The sequence below is a fragment of the Balaenoptera acutorostrata genome, chromosome 10 (genome assembly GCF_949987535.1).
Source record: "Balaenoptera acutorostrata chromosome 10, mBalAcu1.1, whole genome shotgun sequence".
Classification (NCBI taxonomy): domain Eukaryota; kingdom Metazoa; phylum Chordata; class Mammalia; order Artiodactyla; family Balaenopteridae; genus Balaenoptera; species Balaenoptera acutorostrata.
Genome location: NC_080073.1, coordinates 24,909,565 through 24,926,952, shown reverse-complemented (window position 1 = coordinate 24,926,952; position 17,388 = coordinate 24,909,565). Strand labels below are relative to the sequence as shown.

The window sequence follows — 17,388 nt, the reverse complement described above, 5'->3', positions numbered from 1 at the left end:
TATCAATCATTTCCACTCTGGTCACCATCAGACCAAGCCTAGCCATGGGAGAAACACAAACCTTACAGAGAGTATGCACAAGAGACTCCCTGCATCATTTCTAAGAGACACGAACCTGACCATCCGATAGTCCCCGTGTTAGCCAACACACACGTCCTGAGGTGGCCAGGCTCACATCACTTTCTTTTTACTCCTCCTTTTCCGACCTGCTCCACCCTACAAATCTATGATGTGCATGCACAGAAGGACAGTAAGCCCATGTCCTATAATTAGAGGTTTGTTCTTGCCAGTGCCATTTACCTTTGAATTTAAGACCAAAAAAGGGCAAAATAAGTTAATAGCTTTGTCACCCTAAGGTAAAGGACCTCTCTCTTTCCAGCCTCAGTTCTCATGGTATAAAGACTAGTATCCACCTAACAGAGATAGATGTCAACAGACCACGTGTATAAAGCACTCAGCATTGTGCTGGCACAATATTAGCATGTAATAAACCCCAGTGTCTCAAATTGCACCTGATGCTGTGAGCAGATAACAGCTCTACAATGTAAAAGATGGCATTGTTATCAAAGTATGTATTTAAAGAACATTAGGGCTTGCCTGGTGGTGCAGCGTTAAGAATCCGCCTGCCAATGCAGGCGACACGGGTTCGAGCCCTGGTCCGGGAAGATCCCACATGCCACGGAGCAACTAAGCCTGTGTAGCACAACTACTGAGCCTGTGCTCTAGAGCCCATGAGCCACAACTACTGAAGCCCACACGCTGCAACTACTAAAGCCCGAGTGCCTAGAGCCCATGCTCCGCAACAAGAGAAGCCACCGCAATGAGAAGCCCGTGCATCACAACGAAGAGTAGCCCCCACTTGCCGCAACTAGAGAAAGCCCGCGTGCAGCAACAAAAAGCCAACTCAGCCATAAATAAATAATAAACAAATAAATTTATAAAAAAATAAAGAACAACATTAACAAAAAGTTACCTTTATTGTGCACCTACCAGGTGACTAGCCACACATTCACTAATTCTAACCTTTAACAATCCTACAAAAAAAAAAAAAACAAACCATCAATATTCCCATTTTCAGATGAAGAAATTGAGATTCACACAATGCATAAGTGATGACTGGCATTTAAACATGGATCTGTCCCGATCATCTATGCTCTCGACTCCAGGAATTGCTGGGGATCTCTGAGCAGAAAATTAAGGGAAACATCCCTGGCCTCAGCCTCCTCGTCTTCACAGGCAGAGGAACGGACAATTGTCACACAGATTTTCTTTGGTTCTTTCGTTATCAACAGAGAACACTGCATGGTGGAGTTTGCCAACAGAGCTTATCCCAACAGACGGCTGCTGAGGCCTGCCAAAGAACAGGACTCCAGATGGTCTCGTCTTCCTCAATGACAAGCAAGAACTCTCTTCACCCCTGCTTTATCTCCGTGTCCCCTCAAAGTAGACCCTTGGCAGCTGCCTTTTTGTAGACCTTCTAGGAAGCAGAACAGTACCATTATTGAAGGCTGACACCCCCCCCCTTCGTAATTAACATGCAGAGATATGCAACCCATAACTCCAATTGGAAATGTCACACTGGCACCGCACTTCCATGCTGAGGGGCAAGCTTTGCAAGCTCAAAGTGTATAATCAGCCTCTTCTACCCAGAGGCATTTGTAAAACAGGCATGTTTGGAACCACCCCACTGAATAGTTCAGCCCTTGTAAACTCTCTCCCGGAGAAGCCCCAAGGGCTGGCTGAGGCAGCAACCTGTCTTACTGAGCACAAATGTCAACAGGAAAAAATAAAAGGAAAGCAAGGCAAAAAGGAGATGGTGCTGCTGATTTATTTCAAGAGCTTTATCAAATACGTTAGCTCAGTGTCACAATTAGGAAGTTGGGCCAAGGAGGAAAGACACATTTAGTCTTGTCTTCTTTGACTTGCCTTGATGTTGATTGCATCCAGTGACAGAATGAGAAGTTGGTTCAAATTGCAGAGCCAAGACCAATTATGAGCTCCACTCACAACTTTTATACCATGTGAGGGGCAATAGTTAGGTTCCTTACACAGTGAGGAAGGGCCTCTACTCTGTTCGAGGGTACGCGTCATATACCAGGCATTATAACTGAAGGGGATGGAAAATTTCATCATGAAGCCCCTGACCCCACTCCCCCCACCACACACACCAAACCTGGCCTTTTCCAGTGCTTCTTATCTCAGCAAACGGTGCCAGCATCTACCCAGTTTCCTAAGACAGAAACTAGGAGTCATCCTAGGAGGAATATCATCACCTGAATCTTCTACTTCCTTCTTATGATAACCAAGTCCACATAAACATCTCATACTGTTGATAAAATAATGTGTAACTCCTCTAAAAATTACAGTATTTTCTAAGATACCTATACTAATAAAAGAGCATACCCCTCCCCCACAATCACACATATATCTCAAGATTCAGTCAACTTATCACCACCACTACCAACGTAGTCTAAAGCTCACTCCATGTAGGGCTGCCAGATAAAATGCAAGACTGGTATTCTGTATTTTTATTTGCTAAATCTAGCAACCTAACTCCAGCTCAACCACCAGAGCTCATCTCAATACTATAATGCTTCTCCATGGGAAGCATTTCCCAACCCCAAAGACATCAAATCTCCCCATCATATGGTCTCCTTTAAATATCCTGATACTTGTAACATACATACAAATGTATATTTATTTCTGAGATTGTTTGAATAATGTGTCTCATGAACTAGACTATAAGACCCATAAGGGCAATGCTCATGTCTGGTTTTGTTCAGCATTTTATCTTTAATGAATAAATGAATGAATGTACAAACTAGTAAGAGACTCTACAAGAAAAGTATCCATTTCCAGGCAGCAGACTCAGGAAAGACTGGCATCCCAGTCCTGCCTGGGACATGACCTGAGAGAGGGGCATTTGGCCGGGTTTTGTCCCCATTTCTCTTTGGTGTCTTAGACCAGCAGTCCCCAACCTTTTTGGCAGCAGGGACCGGTTTCGTGGAAGAAAATTTTTCCACAGATGGGGGTGGGGGGAATGGTTCATGCAGTAATGCGAGCAATGGGGAGTGGCAGATGAAGCTTCACTTGCTTGCCCACCACTCACCTCCTGCTGTGCAGCCCAGTTCCTAACAGGCCGTGGACCCATACCGGTCTGCAGCCAGGGGGTTGGGGACCCCATCTTAGACCATTCTCTCTCTGGATCTCACTTCTGTCTTCTGAAGAGACGAGGTCTACTGCCTTTCCAGCTTTAAAATTTTACAACCCGGCAATTCTAAACCCCAAACAAATATTGGACCTGAAAGAATATTTGGAAGGTTATCAGATCTTGAGGTTTTATTGGTTCACTCTACTTGTCTGCCCTATCGTATGTCATGGAACGTACATAAAGAAGATCGCCTCTCCTCTGTAGTAACATCCTCTTTGGCAGGATTCAAGATTACGCTTTCCTAAAGGAGCTTAACTCTTAAAAGATGCGCTTAGCTCTCTGAAGTCAGATGAGTGAGGAGGGAAGGATCTTCTTGAGTAGGTCCTCACCCGTCCTTGCAGGAGCTTTCATTCTTCCATATACGCAGATCAATCAATATGATACACCATATTAACAAACTGAAGGATAAAAATCATATGATCATCTCAATTGATGCAGAAAAAGCTTTTGACAAAATTCAACACCCATTTATGATAAAAACTCTCCAGAAAGTGGGCAGAGAGGGAACTTACCTCAACATAATAAAAGCCATATATGACAAACCCACAGCCAACATCATTCTCAATGGTGAAAAACTGAAACCATTTCTACTACGATCAGGAACAAGACAAGACTGGCCACTCTCACCACTATTATTCAACATAGTTTTGGAAGTTTTAGTCACAGTAATCAGAGACGAAAAAGAAATAAAAGGAATCCAAATTGGAAGAGAAGAAGTAAAACTGTCACTGTTTGCAGATGACATAATACTATACATAAGGAATCCTAAAGATGCTACCAGAAAACTACTAGAGCTAATCAATGAATCTGCTAAAGTAGCAGGATACAAAATTAATGCACAGAAATCTCTTGCATTCTTATACACTAATGATGAAAAATCTGAAAGAGAAATTAAGGAAACACTCCCATTTACCACTGCAACAAAAAGAATGAAATACCTAGGAATAAACGTACCTAAGGAGACAAAAGACCTGTATGCAGAAAACTATAAGATACTGATGAAAGAAATTAAAGATGATACAAACAGATGGAGAGATATACCATGTTCTTGGACTGGACGAATCAACATTGTGAAAATGACTTTACTACCCAAAGCAATCTACAGATTCAATGCAATCCTTATCAAACTACCAATGGCATTTTTCACAGAACTAGAACAAAAAATTTCACACTTTGTATGGAAACACAAAAGACTCCGAATAGCCAAAGCAATCCTGAGAAAGAAAAACGAAGCTGGAGGAATCAGGCTCCCTGACTTCAGACTATACTACAAAGCTACAGTAATCAAGACAATATGGTACTGGCACAAAAACAGAAACATAGATCAATGGAACAGGATAGAAAACACAGAGATAAACCCACCCACGTATCGTCACCTTATCTTTGATAAAGGAGGCAAGAATATAAAATGGAGAAAAGACATCCTCTTCAGTAAGTGGTGCTGGGAAAACTAGACAGCTACAATATAAAGGAATGAAATTAGAACACTTCCTAACAGCACACACAAAAATAAACTCAAAATGGATTAAAGACCTAAATGTAAGGTCAGACACTATAAAACTCTTAGAGGAAAACATAGGCAGAACACTCTATGACATAAATCACAGCAATATCCTTTTTGACCCACCTCCTAGAGAAATGGAAATAAAAACAAAAATAAACAAATGGGACCTAATGAAACTTCAAAGCTTTTGCATAGCACAGGAAACTATAAACAAGACGAAAAGACAACCCTCAGAATGGGAGAAAATATTTGCAAACGAATCAACAGACAAAGGATTAATCTCCAAAATATATAAACAGCTCATTCAGCTCAATATTAAAGAAACAAACAACCCAATCCAAAAATGGGCAGAAGACCTAAATAGACATTTCTCCAAAGAAGATATACAGATTGCCGACAAACATATGAAAGGATGCTCAACATCACTAATCATTACAGAAATGCAAATCAAAACTACAGTGAGGTATCACCTCACACTGGTCAGAATGGCCATCATCAAAAAATCTACAAACAATAAATGCTAGGGAGGGTGTGGAGAAAAGGGAACCCTCCTGCACTGTTTGTGGGAATGTAAATTGATACAGCCACTATGGAGAACAGTATGGAGGTTCCTTAAAAAACTAAAAATAGAACTACCAGATGACCCAGCAATCCCACTACTGGGCATGTACCCTGAGAAAACCGTAATTCAAAAAGAGTCATGTACCACAATGTTCATGGCAGCACTATTTACAATGGCCAGGACATGGAAACAACCTAAGTGTCCATCGACAGATGAATGGATAAAGAAGATGTGGCACATATATACAGTGGAATATTACTCAGCCATAAAAAGAAATGAAATTGAGTTATCTGTAGTGAGGTGGATGGACCTAGAGACTGTCATACAGAGTGAAGTAAGTCAGAAAGAGAAAAACAAATACTATATGCTAACACATATATGGAATCTAAAAATAAAAAAGGTTCTGAAGAACCTAGGGGCAGGACAGGAATAAAGACGCAGATGTAGGGAATGGACTTGAGGACATGGGGTGGGGGAAGGGTAAGCTGGGACAAAGTGAGAGAGTGGCATGGACATATATACACTACCAAATGTAAAACAGATAGCTAGTGGAAAGCAACCGCATAGTACAGGGAGATCAGCTCGGTGCTTTGTGACCACCTAGAGGGGTGGGATAGGGAGGGTGGGAGGGAGACGCAAGAGGGAGGGGATATGGGGATACATGTATACGTAGAGTTGATTCACTTTGTTATACAGCAGCAGCCAGCACAACAATGTAAAACAATTATACTCCAATAAAGATGCTAAAAAAAAAAAAAAAAGAACTGCCCTGGAAAATTTGGCAGCCATCAGACACATATGACTATTTAAGCCTAAATTAGTTTAAACTATTAAATTTAAAATCCAGTTTCTCAGTCACAAAAATCACATGTGGCCAGTGGCTGCCATGTTGGACAGCTCAGAATACTGAACATTTCCATCACTGAAGAAAGTCCTACTGGATGGCATTGGTTCTACAGGAAGCAAGAAATGGTTCCCTGCTCCTCCATCTCTAGGACCAGCGTTCTGACCTTTTCTTGCTTCATTGCATTTGCTCTCTCTGAATTCAGGCTTTGTGGCTGGTGCTGAAACACTGAACTAATGAGATCCTCTGACGAGCTTCAGGTCAAAGGCCACTTCCTCCAGGGGACCGAATCTGATGCGAAATTCGATGCAGCACCCTTGCTAGATGCTTCTGGGGCACCCTTGTAGTTTCCTTCTCAGAACATTCATCACGTCTCTTGAAATTGTTTAAATTTAATTTGTCTCCCAAGACTGAGGGTCTATAGAGACCCTAGAGCCACATCAGCCTGGGTTTGATTCCCAGCTCTATCTCCGGCTCACTCCATGAACTTAGCAAAGACAACGGGCATTTCTGGACCTCATACTCTTCTTCTGTAAAATGGGGATAAACTGTACCCAGCTCGTAGGATTACTGGGTAATTAAGTGAGTTGGTACACATAATGTGCTTTGAAAAGCACCCAGCACGTAGTGTACACTGGACAAACGTTGGCAGAAATAATTAACTAAAGAACATAAGCACCTTCAAAGGCAGAGCTGCTTTGGACTTCTGCCCTGTACGTCACACCCTGCGCCTGAGGACAATGCTGAAATGAACTGTGTGGGCTCAGAAGGGCTGGCTTTAAAACAGCACTGTCAGGAACCTGCTCTATAGATCTACTCAAAACAGTAGAGTGAGATATTTGCACAGGGATGTTCATGTCAGCACTGTTTACAAAACACCAAAAAAAGCGGGGAGAGGGGCATCCAAATGTCCATCTGCAGGGGACTCGATAAATAAACTACATATATTCATACAATGGGATATGCTGCAGCATTTATAAAGAATGAGGTGGGACTGTGCACTTAACACACCTCCAAGATGTGTTAAGTACAATGGACAAGAATGCAGTGAAATAAACAGGTATACATATGTTTATGCCGATTATGTCTAAGTTTTCTGAATCTTTGCACTAGACTCTTTAACAGCGGTTTCCTAGGAGGAGGAGGAGGAGAATCAATTTAGACTTACATATACTTAAGTTCTTTACTCTAGAAAGAATTCCATCATGTACATTCATGACTTTTCCTTAAAACTGTTTAGAAGTCTTGCTGTGAAGAGTGATTTGTGTTGTGGTGTCTTCCTCTTTGGAACCAGGACAGGCCAAGAGGAAAAAAAATGTGAGCAGGGGAAACAGACAGTGAGTACCTGGGAAGTAAATAAAGATATTTTACTGGTAAATCCACTGGTTTACTGACTAGGAGAAGGGGGAGGGAACCCATCACCAGGGTGGCAATTTCAGACCGGTCGTGTGTGTAAATATAAGAGCTAACACGCTGATGGAGAGCTTACATGTGTCAGATGCTGTGCTCAGCCCTTTCCAATTATTGTCTCATTTAATCCTACCTATGAGAAAGCACTATTATTATCCTCATTCTACCGAAGGGAAAATGAAGACATGGAGCATTAAGCAACTTGCTGGAGGGCACACAGCTCAACAACAGAGGGCCTGAGACTCAAACTCTGGCAGGGCCACAGCCCAGCCTGCACGCTTGCTACTGTCCAATAGACAGAGCCGCCATCGAGGGGCTAGTCCAGGGGGAGCAAAGACAGAGAAAGCTCTTGAAGATCTATCCTGCCCTATTCCTGTGACAGTATCCAGCATTTCATAAAAATTCCATTTTGCTTTCAGCTTATGAGAGTCAACACAATATATTCCAGTTGCTTCCAAAAAACTATGAGCTGTCTCATATGACAGGGAAATCATACAGCTAAAAGGTCAAAAGGCTGAAGAACACAGTCAAATGGCTGAAAAATGGAGTGGATTCATATGTGGCAAAAGAGATTTTCAACTCCAAAATAACTGAGCGACATTCACAGAAAGATGGTTTTGTGGAAGGATGATAAGACATTTTCTGAAAAACTTTTTCCTGTTGCTACCCACCAGGAAGTTGGGTGAAAGTACCAATGAGCTATTTTTACAACTTTTTAGTTACATCCAGGATCTTCTGGGGTTTTCCAGAAAGTGCATGGGATCTGAAAGTCCAACAACTGTGTTTGTTTCCTGGCTCTTGCCTTCTAGAACCAGCTGCACAACCTTGAGAAAGTTCCTAAATGATACCTGGCCTCAGCATCCCCATCTAAAAAGTCAGGGATAATAGCTACCTCTGTCAAAGTGATCAAATTATTGGGAAAATAAAGTGACTCCACCTATGTAACACTTGTAACATAACCACCTCAATAAAATGAGCTGATTTTCTTTTTTGTCCCAGACAAGCTGTTGTCTAACCACATACTTTTCTTTTTCAACCCAGTACTCTTTGGCATTTCACAACCACTCCCACATTTAACCTCTCCAAAAAGGCAAATGGATGTTTTTTATATTAGGGGCACAAGCTCCCCTGATGGGCATAATAACTGATTTCAGATAAGACAATTCACTTTCTTAAACCAAAGAGGATCCACACTTGCTCTATTCTTAGCCACTTGAATTTTTAACTGGATTCACATTTACAAAACAACACATTGAAGAAGCTCTTGGTACCTCCACTCAGGCCCCCATCCCTTCCCTCCCCTCACTCCTAGACCTTAATAAATCATTCTTGCCTCGGGCATTCTCAGATGCCCTCCCAGCCCACCAACCACCAGTCACATCCCAACACCTCAAGGAAACTACGACAACTGATAATCAGCAATACTCAAAGTAAATCTTCCTGAATTCACAATACAGGAATTTGATTAATACCTAACCAATGTTAAATGTATATTCACAATTTGAAAATAAACAGTAGGTACAAAGATAACGTTCTTCCCTGTCCCCCTGCAAAAAATATCAAACCAGAATCAGCATCCCTAAGATTTATGATCATTACTTAATTATTAGCCACTGCCCGGAACAGGGTGATTATCATATCTAAGTTATAATACCCCTAATAAAACAATAGCCTATTTCATATTCATCCTTTGTTTTTAAGTCTCATCTTGAAAATGCCACTGGGATCATCCAATAAGTCCAAATATTTTTTTTTAATCCAGATTTATAGAATTGCCATTACATGATGCTATCTTTTTTTAAAAAATTTTTATTTTATTTTATTTATTTATTTTTGTCTGTGTTGGGTCTTCGTTTCTGTGCGAGGGCTTTCTCTAGTTGTGGCAAGCGGGGGCCACTCTTCATCGCGGTGCGCGGGCCTTACACTATTGCGGCCTCTCTTGTTGCGGAGCACAGGCTCCAGACGCGCAGGCTCAGTAATTGTGGCTCACGGGCCCAGTTGCTCTGTGGTGTGTGGGATCTTCCCAGACCAGGGCTCGAACCCGTGTCCCCTGCATTAGCAGGCAGATTCTCAACCACTGCACCACCAGGGAAGCCCAATAAGTCCAAATTTTGAGTTTAGAAAAAGTACACATAATATAATAACTTGACCTACTTATTATTAATAGTATCATAGTATGCCCTTCTGTCTCAAATAATAACACTCAACAGGGCAATCAAGCTATAATATTGTTTTCCGACAAGATAAGTTTAAATTCCCCCCTACATTTGGCTTTGAGCTTGCAATCTGATTTGTAGGATCTCATCCTACAGATTTATTTTCACCTGTGTGAAATGATTTATATCCATGTTATTCAACACAGTTGTATTTTGAAATATTAAAAATGTTTATCCAAAGGGACCACGTTAAATAAATTATGGTCCACCTATTTGAAGAGATTACACAGGCACTTAAAAAAGAAAACAAGAAGTGCTCTATTACTGAACTGTGAAGACCTGTACGACATACTGTTATATAAAAGAGCAAAGTGCCAAACAGCATGTAGTGTATACTACCTTCTGTATAAAACAGGGAAGAAATGAGCACACACATATGAAACACATATGAGTATGTGTACACTCGCACATGTGTTTGTATTAACATTAAACAGTTTCAGAAGGGAAATCAGAAACGAGTAACAGCAGTTGTAATATCTGGGGAAAGGAGAAATGGAAATTAGGCAGGTGGAAGACAGATCTAGGAAAGAGCTTACTTATCGAATACTTCTGAAATATTCTGCTTTAGGAACCATGTAAATGTATCATCTACTCAAAAAATACATTAAATAGCAATTGGTGGTAAAAAATGACATTCCAGTCCCTTGAGATTAAGACAACACTACCAATAAGGTCATATTTTATGACTGACTATGATTCTTCTTCCTCTTCTTTCTTATACCATACATGCCCATATTAAACACACACACACATGCACACACACACACATGCGTGCACATGTTTAAATCAATAAATTAGAGAAAACTCCTCGAGTGAAAAAAAAAACCCAATTATTTTTAAAGCGCTCCACAAAGCCTTATTCCATATTCCATATATTTTATTATTATTATTCCCCTTCAGGTGAACTGCAGTCTCCTAAAGATGTTCAGACTTCACTAGTCCACAGAATCTTTGCCTGGATGGCCCTGGATCGTCTGCAGGACCCAGCAGACAGGTGTCCTCACCGCTGCCATACACATCAGCTCACCTTCGTAGGTGCCGACTTCTAGAAGAGTCCCGCTCCGCTCGAGGTCCAAGAACTCCTTCACAGTCAGAAAGCTGTAGTCCACGCCAGGCACCTCTCCTTCTCTGGGAGACCGGGTTGTGCCTGCAGCAGACAAGACAAAGGCACAAGAAATCATCAGTCCACTGAAACAGGAAGCATCCCATCCAGGTGTAATTAAAATAACCTGTTCAGTCAGCTGGAGTACCTAAACTGACAGACCCACCTACTGAGACAGGGACCTGGCAAAGACAACTTCTTTCTAGCAGAAAAGTATCCTCACTTCCATCCTCTGATGCCTGGGCCCCTCAAATGCAAGGAAGAGAAAACCAAGCACAGCGAGGCAACCCAGGGAGATTTTTATCACTTAAAAAAACGCACTGAATGAAAAGGGTGAACTGGATTTTATACAGATGACATTCACAATCAGCAGCTTTTAGGGATCCAGTAAGTTCTAAAAAAGACATCCACCTTAAGCTCAGAGCCTAAGGGGTTTATATTTTTATCATAGGCCTCAAAATTCTTGTGTTCCTCAACACATCTGGCAACTTCCAATGTAATAAGCCCTTTGAAGAAAATGACAGCCACTGCATAAACACATCACCAGAGAAATTCAATTGCCCAAGATCTGTGGCTGGATACCTCCCAGGGATTAAAATGTTGCTGCTCTCCATGTAATTAATATGTTTGGCAAAAAGAGGCCACCCATAAGTTCTGATGGGAGAAAAAGGACAATGCATTTGCTAGAAAATTCTCCCCCTGAATTAATCTCATCAAAGACTAATAAATATAACGATTCTTCTTATGAAATAACACAGAGCCTCTAGAATATTTAAGTCACCCAGCTCAGGTGCTGGGCGGGAGACCTATCAATTTAGCCCAACCTCACCCCAAAGTGTGGAAGGAATATGGTTTACACACAAAACAAAAAAAGAAAATAAACCAAGAAGCAATTACATAGTGTATACTAGGAACCTATGTTCAACGTTAGGGGAGACCAAAAAAGAGCAAAACTCATGACTTCTCCTACATTCAAGTTAGGGGATATGATCAACATGGGTTCATTTTGCAAGGCACCATTACCTATGGCGCTTTCAGATCAATGTTTTTTTAATATAATAAGCAGGGATTTTTCCCTAGTCCTAATTCTCCCTAAAACAATGAAATAAGCAACTGTATGTATGTTAGCTCCAGTGCTCATGGCAGAGCACAGTCTCTGATCATGTGAATTTCCATGCACTTACAGTGGATATCCAGAATTCTCTTAAATCAAAAAACTCAACACTTGTTGCATATTTCATTCAGGCTAAACACATTTTTAAACAAGCCCCGTTTTTCTATTATCTGAAATTTGAAATTTGAGTGTTATAAACAGCTGCAAACTGTCCATAGAACAATTATATTACAAATGTTAGCTTCTGCCCAGCACGATGGGACTTTCTGGTAAAGAAGCCTGCTTGTATAGTGTCCAGCAGTCTACTCTTGTAGTGTATCCTAGTTTGTTCCCATTTCTGGCTGCCCTGACAGACGATGACAAGGCCACTGAGGTGCTTCACAATGTTTATATCTCTGGTGTCAAGCACACGGTGGGTATTCCAGAAGCATAAACTGTACCATATACTGCTGTAGAGCAGGTATATAGAATGGGAATGATGAATTCATAGTCTGTCTGGCTCACCAGGCTGTGGTCTTGGGCATGTTCCTGAGCTTCTGCTATTTCTCAGTTTCCTCGCCTGTGAAATAAGGATAATAATACTACCTACGCTATAGGTTTGTTGTGTGTATTGAGTGGGATAAGACTTTTAGAAGGCTAAGCTCAGTAACTGCTACCAGATATATAGTTTATGTTACTATTAGAATGAAATGAGTTGGTAGACTGTTATAGTTCAAATCTTATATACACATATAATTAATTATATATATTAATACATTACATATATTATTACATGTTTCATTTTTTTCAAGAATTATTCACTAAGGCCCCAATACCTGCTGGGCAGCAATTTAGGCACTGGAGAAGAAGCCAAAGCCCCTACCCTAATGGAATTAATATTTTATTATGAAAGACAGATTATAAATATGTATATGGATATACCATGTAATTTCAAGTGTTTGAAAGTGTCTTAGAGGGAGGAAGCAAGGTGAGGGGTAGAGAAGCTACTTGAGACAGGTAATCAGGAAAAGCCTGGCTAAGGAGGCACCATCTTAACTGAGAGCAGCACAAAGGCGATGGGAAAAGCATCCCAGCCTGGGCAAAGGCCAAGGGCTTAGAAGTAGGAATACATTTAGCATGTTGGGGGAAGGGCAAAAAGTCCAGAGTTAACTGTAGCAGAGCAATGGAAAAGAGGTTAGAAATGAAAGCAAGTGGCCAGATGATGCTGGCCACAGCAAACATTTCATATTTTATTCTAAGGATGATGCGAAGCCACTAGAGGGTTTGGAGCAGGATGGTACCATGATTTATTTTTAAAAGATCACTGAGCTAAGGGCAGAAAACAGGCAGAGTAGGAGGGTGAGGTGGGCAAAAACAGAAGCAAGAAGACAAGTTAGTTGGTTACTACAGTGTCCAGGTGAGAAAAAAAAAAATCAGGGCACAGACAAGAACAGTAGACAAAGGTGACAAGCAGCAGTGAGATTTCTATTATGAATTGTAAACATTTTAAACAGCTACAAGACAGGCCGCAGGACAGATGTATTAAAAGTACATCAACTCATCAGGCCATGCTAAGTCTATATTTTAAAGACAGAACCTGCTGATGGAGTGGATGGAGTGTATAAGAAAAACAAAAGGATAAGGATGCCATCTTATTCTTTGACCTGGGCAAATGGGTTCTGCCATTTACAGAGATCAAGAAGATGGGGGAAATGGCTTTTAGGGGAAAAAATTTAAGAGTTCACTTCTGAACATGTAAAAAGTATGAAATGCCTATCAGACACCTGGATGTAGAGAGCTGTGAACAGGTGACTATGTAAATCTGAGGATCAGAGTGGCGGTTGGGTCTTGAACTTGGGAGTCATCAGTAAACCACTGGCATTTGAAGGCAAGAGACAGAAAGAGATAATCAAGGGGGAGAGAGAGTATAGAAAAAGCAGCCAAGAAGTTTGACTTAAACACAAAAACCTTATAATTTTTAGAAACTGAGACGAGGAGGAAGATCCTCAGAGGAGACTAAGAGACAACAGTCAGCAAGGCGGGAGCAGAGGAGGAGGGTGTGATGCCTCAGAGCCAAGTGCAAAAGCTGTTCAGCCGGCTACTTGGAAAACACAAACAGTCTACATCATAGTGGGAAATTCCAGCGCAGGGCGAGAACAGAATCTCTTTGAAACTTGCTGTGAAAGAATCTGTCCTAAATATGTTTTATATGGCAACTCACATATTTGGCCTCCATACCAAAATTCTATTAACTTAATCCACCCCCGCCCCCAAAATGAGGATAAATAAGACCAAACAAAAGATTTGTTGGGTTTTTAAAGTCTTCTACACCACACAGTATTGGTTTTTTTCCCCTCCTATAACCATCTTTAATCTTTGTCATTTCTTCCCACGTTTTCTGAACCAATTTCTCAGTGTAACTATAAAGACAACAATAACCTCTGGGTCTTAATTTCCTGAAAGGATTGAAAACAATCAAGAACTTGAAAAATGGAACATTCTAAAGGAAAAATGAAAACGAGCAGACATCATTTTCCCCTGGAAATAAATATGCTTAGAAGGACCTTTGAGCAGCAGGGGAAGGGGGTGGGGGTGGGGGCAGGTATATCTCCACCCACAAAACCTTCAGGGTTTATTACCCAGACAAAACCTTTCCACTCTGCAGACCAGGAGGAGGTTTACACCGTTATCCTCTGAGCAACCTGCCCTGGGTCTGGGCCCACAAGGCCAGGCTCCATTCAGTGACGCTAGGGAGAAAGGGCCTGGGAGGGGACCCCACCTCCTCTTTTCTTCCAGCAGAATGACAGGCTGCCTGCTGGACACACGCCTGGCAGATGGCATTTCAAAGGTTTTTCAGGAGCCATCTGGGGTGGGTACAATTATTACAAACCACGCTTCTAACAAAGCCAGAAGGGTTACTTCCTGGCAGAAGAGAAGTAAAACAAATTCTATCATGTTTTTCGGGGACAGCATAATAAAAAAATTTAAAAAAAATAACCAGGCCGACAAACAGAGGTTGCTATAGCCTACCAACATTGCTTTTTGCCGGTCTAGCTAGAAATCAGGCCATCGATATCTTGCACTTATTATGTTTGAACAAACAAACACAGTGCCCACTTCCTCGCTTTCCAAAAGGGGGGAAAAAAAAAAGAAAGAAAGAAAAAGAGAGAGAGAGAGAGATTATCAAACACCAGGAAAAAAATAATAGCTTCCATTTACTGGATGCTTACTTATGTCCTAGGCAAGGTGTTAAGCACTTAATCAATACTGCTGTATCTAATCTTCTGAGGAAACACAGAAGGATTGTTATTATACTCATTTTTTGATGAGGAAGCTGATACCCAGAGAAGTAAAGTAACTTTCCCAAGGTCACATAACAAGTAAGCTGGGCAGAGCTATGATTTGAAAGTAGGCAATCTGACTTTACTATCCCTCATTGGAAACTACTGTTGGCCAATAGAACTTGCTGCCATAATGGAAATGATCCATAGATGTGAGTCTAACATGGTAGCCACTAGCCACATCTGGTTATTATTATTTTGATTATATACATTTCAGGTGTACAACGTTATATGGTTCAACATCTGTATACATGTGGTTATTGATACGTGGCTAACGTGACAGAGGAATTGAATTGAAATTTTATCTAATTTTAATTACTTTAGATTTAAATAGCCACATGTGGCAACTGGACTAGCCAGTGCAATTCTAAACTAGGAGGGCATTTCCAGTACAATGTTCACTAGCATGCCCCCAAAGCACTTCCAGCTCTCAAAATAAAAACAAGAAACATATCAAACTGCAGAATATTGCACTCATACAGGAAACCCATCCTTTTAAAAACTCTTATATGCTTTGAAAAATGATCTAGTCAAACTGTATGTTTTGTACTAAAAATTCCGTTTGGTTCCCGTTGGCTATGGTCTCTTAGAAAAAAAAATTCTCCTTAGATAAATTGTGGCATCATCATTTATAGCCAAAACAAAACCCAAAAACCAGACCAAAACAAATGCAGTCCCCCAAAATAAACAAACAAATAAAACTGAGTGCCTATGAATATGGGAATGACTGAATGAAATATGGTAGAGTCACCCTTAGGAAATATATATACATATATATTTTTGCTATATAAAGAATACTTGTTAGATGTACATGCAGTTACCAGAAAGAATATCTACAATGTACAGTTGAGTGATATAAAGTGCAAAAAAAAAAAAAAAAAAATCACTGCATTTTATTGAAAAAGAGGAAAGAAAGCCCTATGGGTGCTGCATGTTTTATGAGTTAATAAATAGCTAAATGGAGGGAACAAACCCTTAACAGTGGCAACCTCAGGAGGGCGGGTTCAGAAATGGGAAGAGAAAAAAGGACTGTTTCTTTAAATCTCTCTGAATTGCACCACTGCTCACGTAGTTGTTTTGGCACTTTATAAATCAAATAAAATAATTATTTAAGAAATCTTTACCTGATCCTTGGGCTTCCTACTCAAACAACTTCAATATTAGCTTAGTCCTTGCAAAAACGTGCCAAAGAATAGAGCCTCCAAGTGAATCAAACACACAATATTTCCCAAGGTTTCCCACCTCATAGAAAGCCAGCATCAATGTCTCCAAAACTTGCCTTTAGCTATGAGTAGGAATACAGGACAAATAAAGTTGAGAAGGTGGCACTATTTTTCTGCCTGATTTTGGTTTTTAAACCTCAAACTGTTCATCACTTAAACAGAGTCCTTTTGAAGTGTTAAAATTTAACAAGATTTGCACCAGAGCAGTGAATACTATCAGGCTTTTCTGCCACCAGATCATAACTTAACAAGTTAATTTGAGCTACGCCCTGTTGACTGTCTCAGTATGAGTTAGCAATGCCCCCAAACGTTTGTCCCGAAAGCTTGAGTGGCTGCTTGCTTCTTGGGCACATTCTATGGTTCATAAACTTTCAGTGTACCTGGCATGAGTGACCCTTGCTGAGGAAATCAAAAAACGACCTTCCTTGTCATCAAACTCCAAAAACTATGGCTACAGAAATGAAACCAGATTCGGAGCTCATTTGCTCTCTCTTCGTATTCTAGAAATTCTCTTGAAATACCCAGTTAAGGCAGCAAAAAATCCTAGAAATGAGACACTAACATGCTATTTCCTACTGCTACGTGTTTCCAATACCATTAGGTTTCTAGGCAAGCTGTCACTCAGCACCTATCCAACTTGCCTCAAGGCCAGGTTGCTAATACATTGATCATTACTAAGATTAAACTGTTAATACTCAAGGATATCAACTGATGTTAAATTCATCTGGGTCTTGCTTATCCAAATCTAACAATAAGACTTCCAAAAATTATAGTCATCCCAACTGCTTCCGTGTTAAAGAAAGTGCATGATTTTCTATAATAAAACAAGTATTTACATTGCTTGAAATTGGTTAAATATCCAGGATAGCCTTATACTATTTA

At 40.6% G+C, this 17,388-nt stretch overlaps 1 protein-coding gene across 21 annotated transcripts in view; it reads right to left on the bottom strand.

The window, feature by feature from the left end:
• The window catches only part of MAGI1 (membrane associated guanylate kinase, WW and PDZ domain containing 1), a 622,042-nt gene that overhangs the window by 126,501 nt on the left and 478,153 nt on the right, over positions 1-17,388 (bottom strand). For all 21 annotated transcript variants that reach the window (XM_028169082.2, XM_028169083.2, XM_007192408.3 and 18 more), the window contains exon 3: positions 10,775-10,894. In XM_028169082.2, the coding sequence (XP_028024883.2) occupies positions 10,775-10,894 (120 nt within the window). The remainder of the gene's footprint in view (positions 1-10,774; positions 10,895-17,388) is intronic.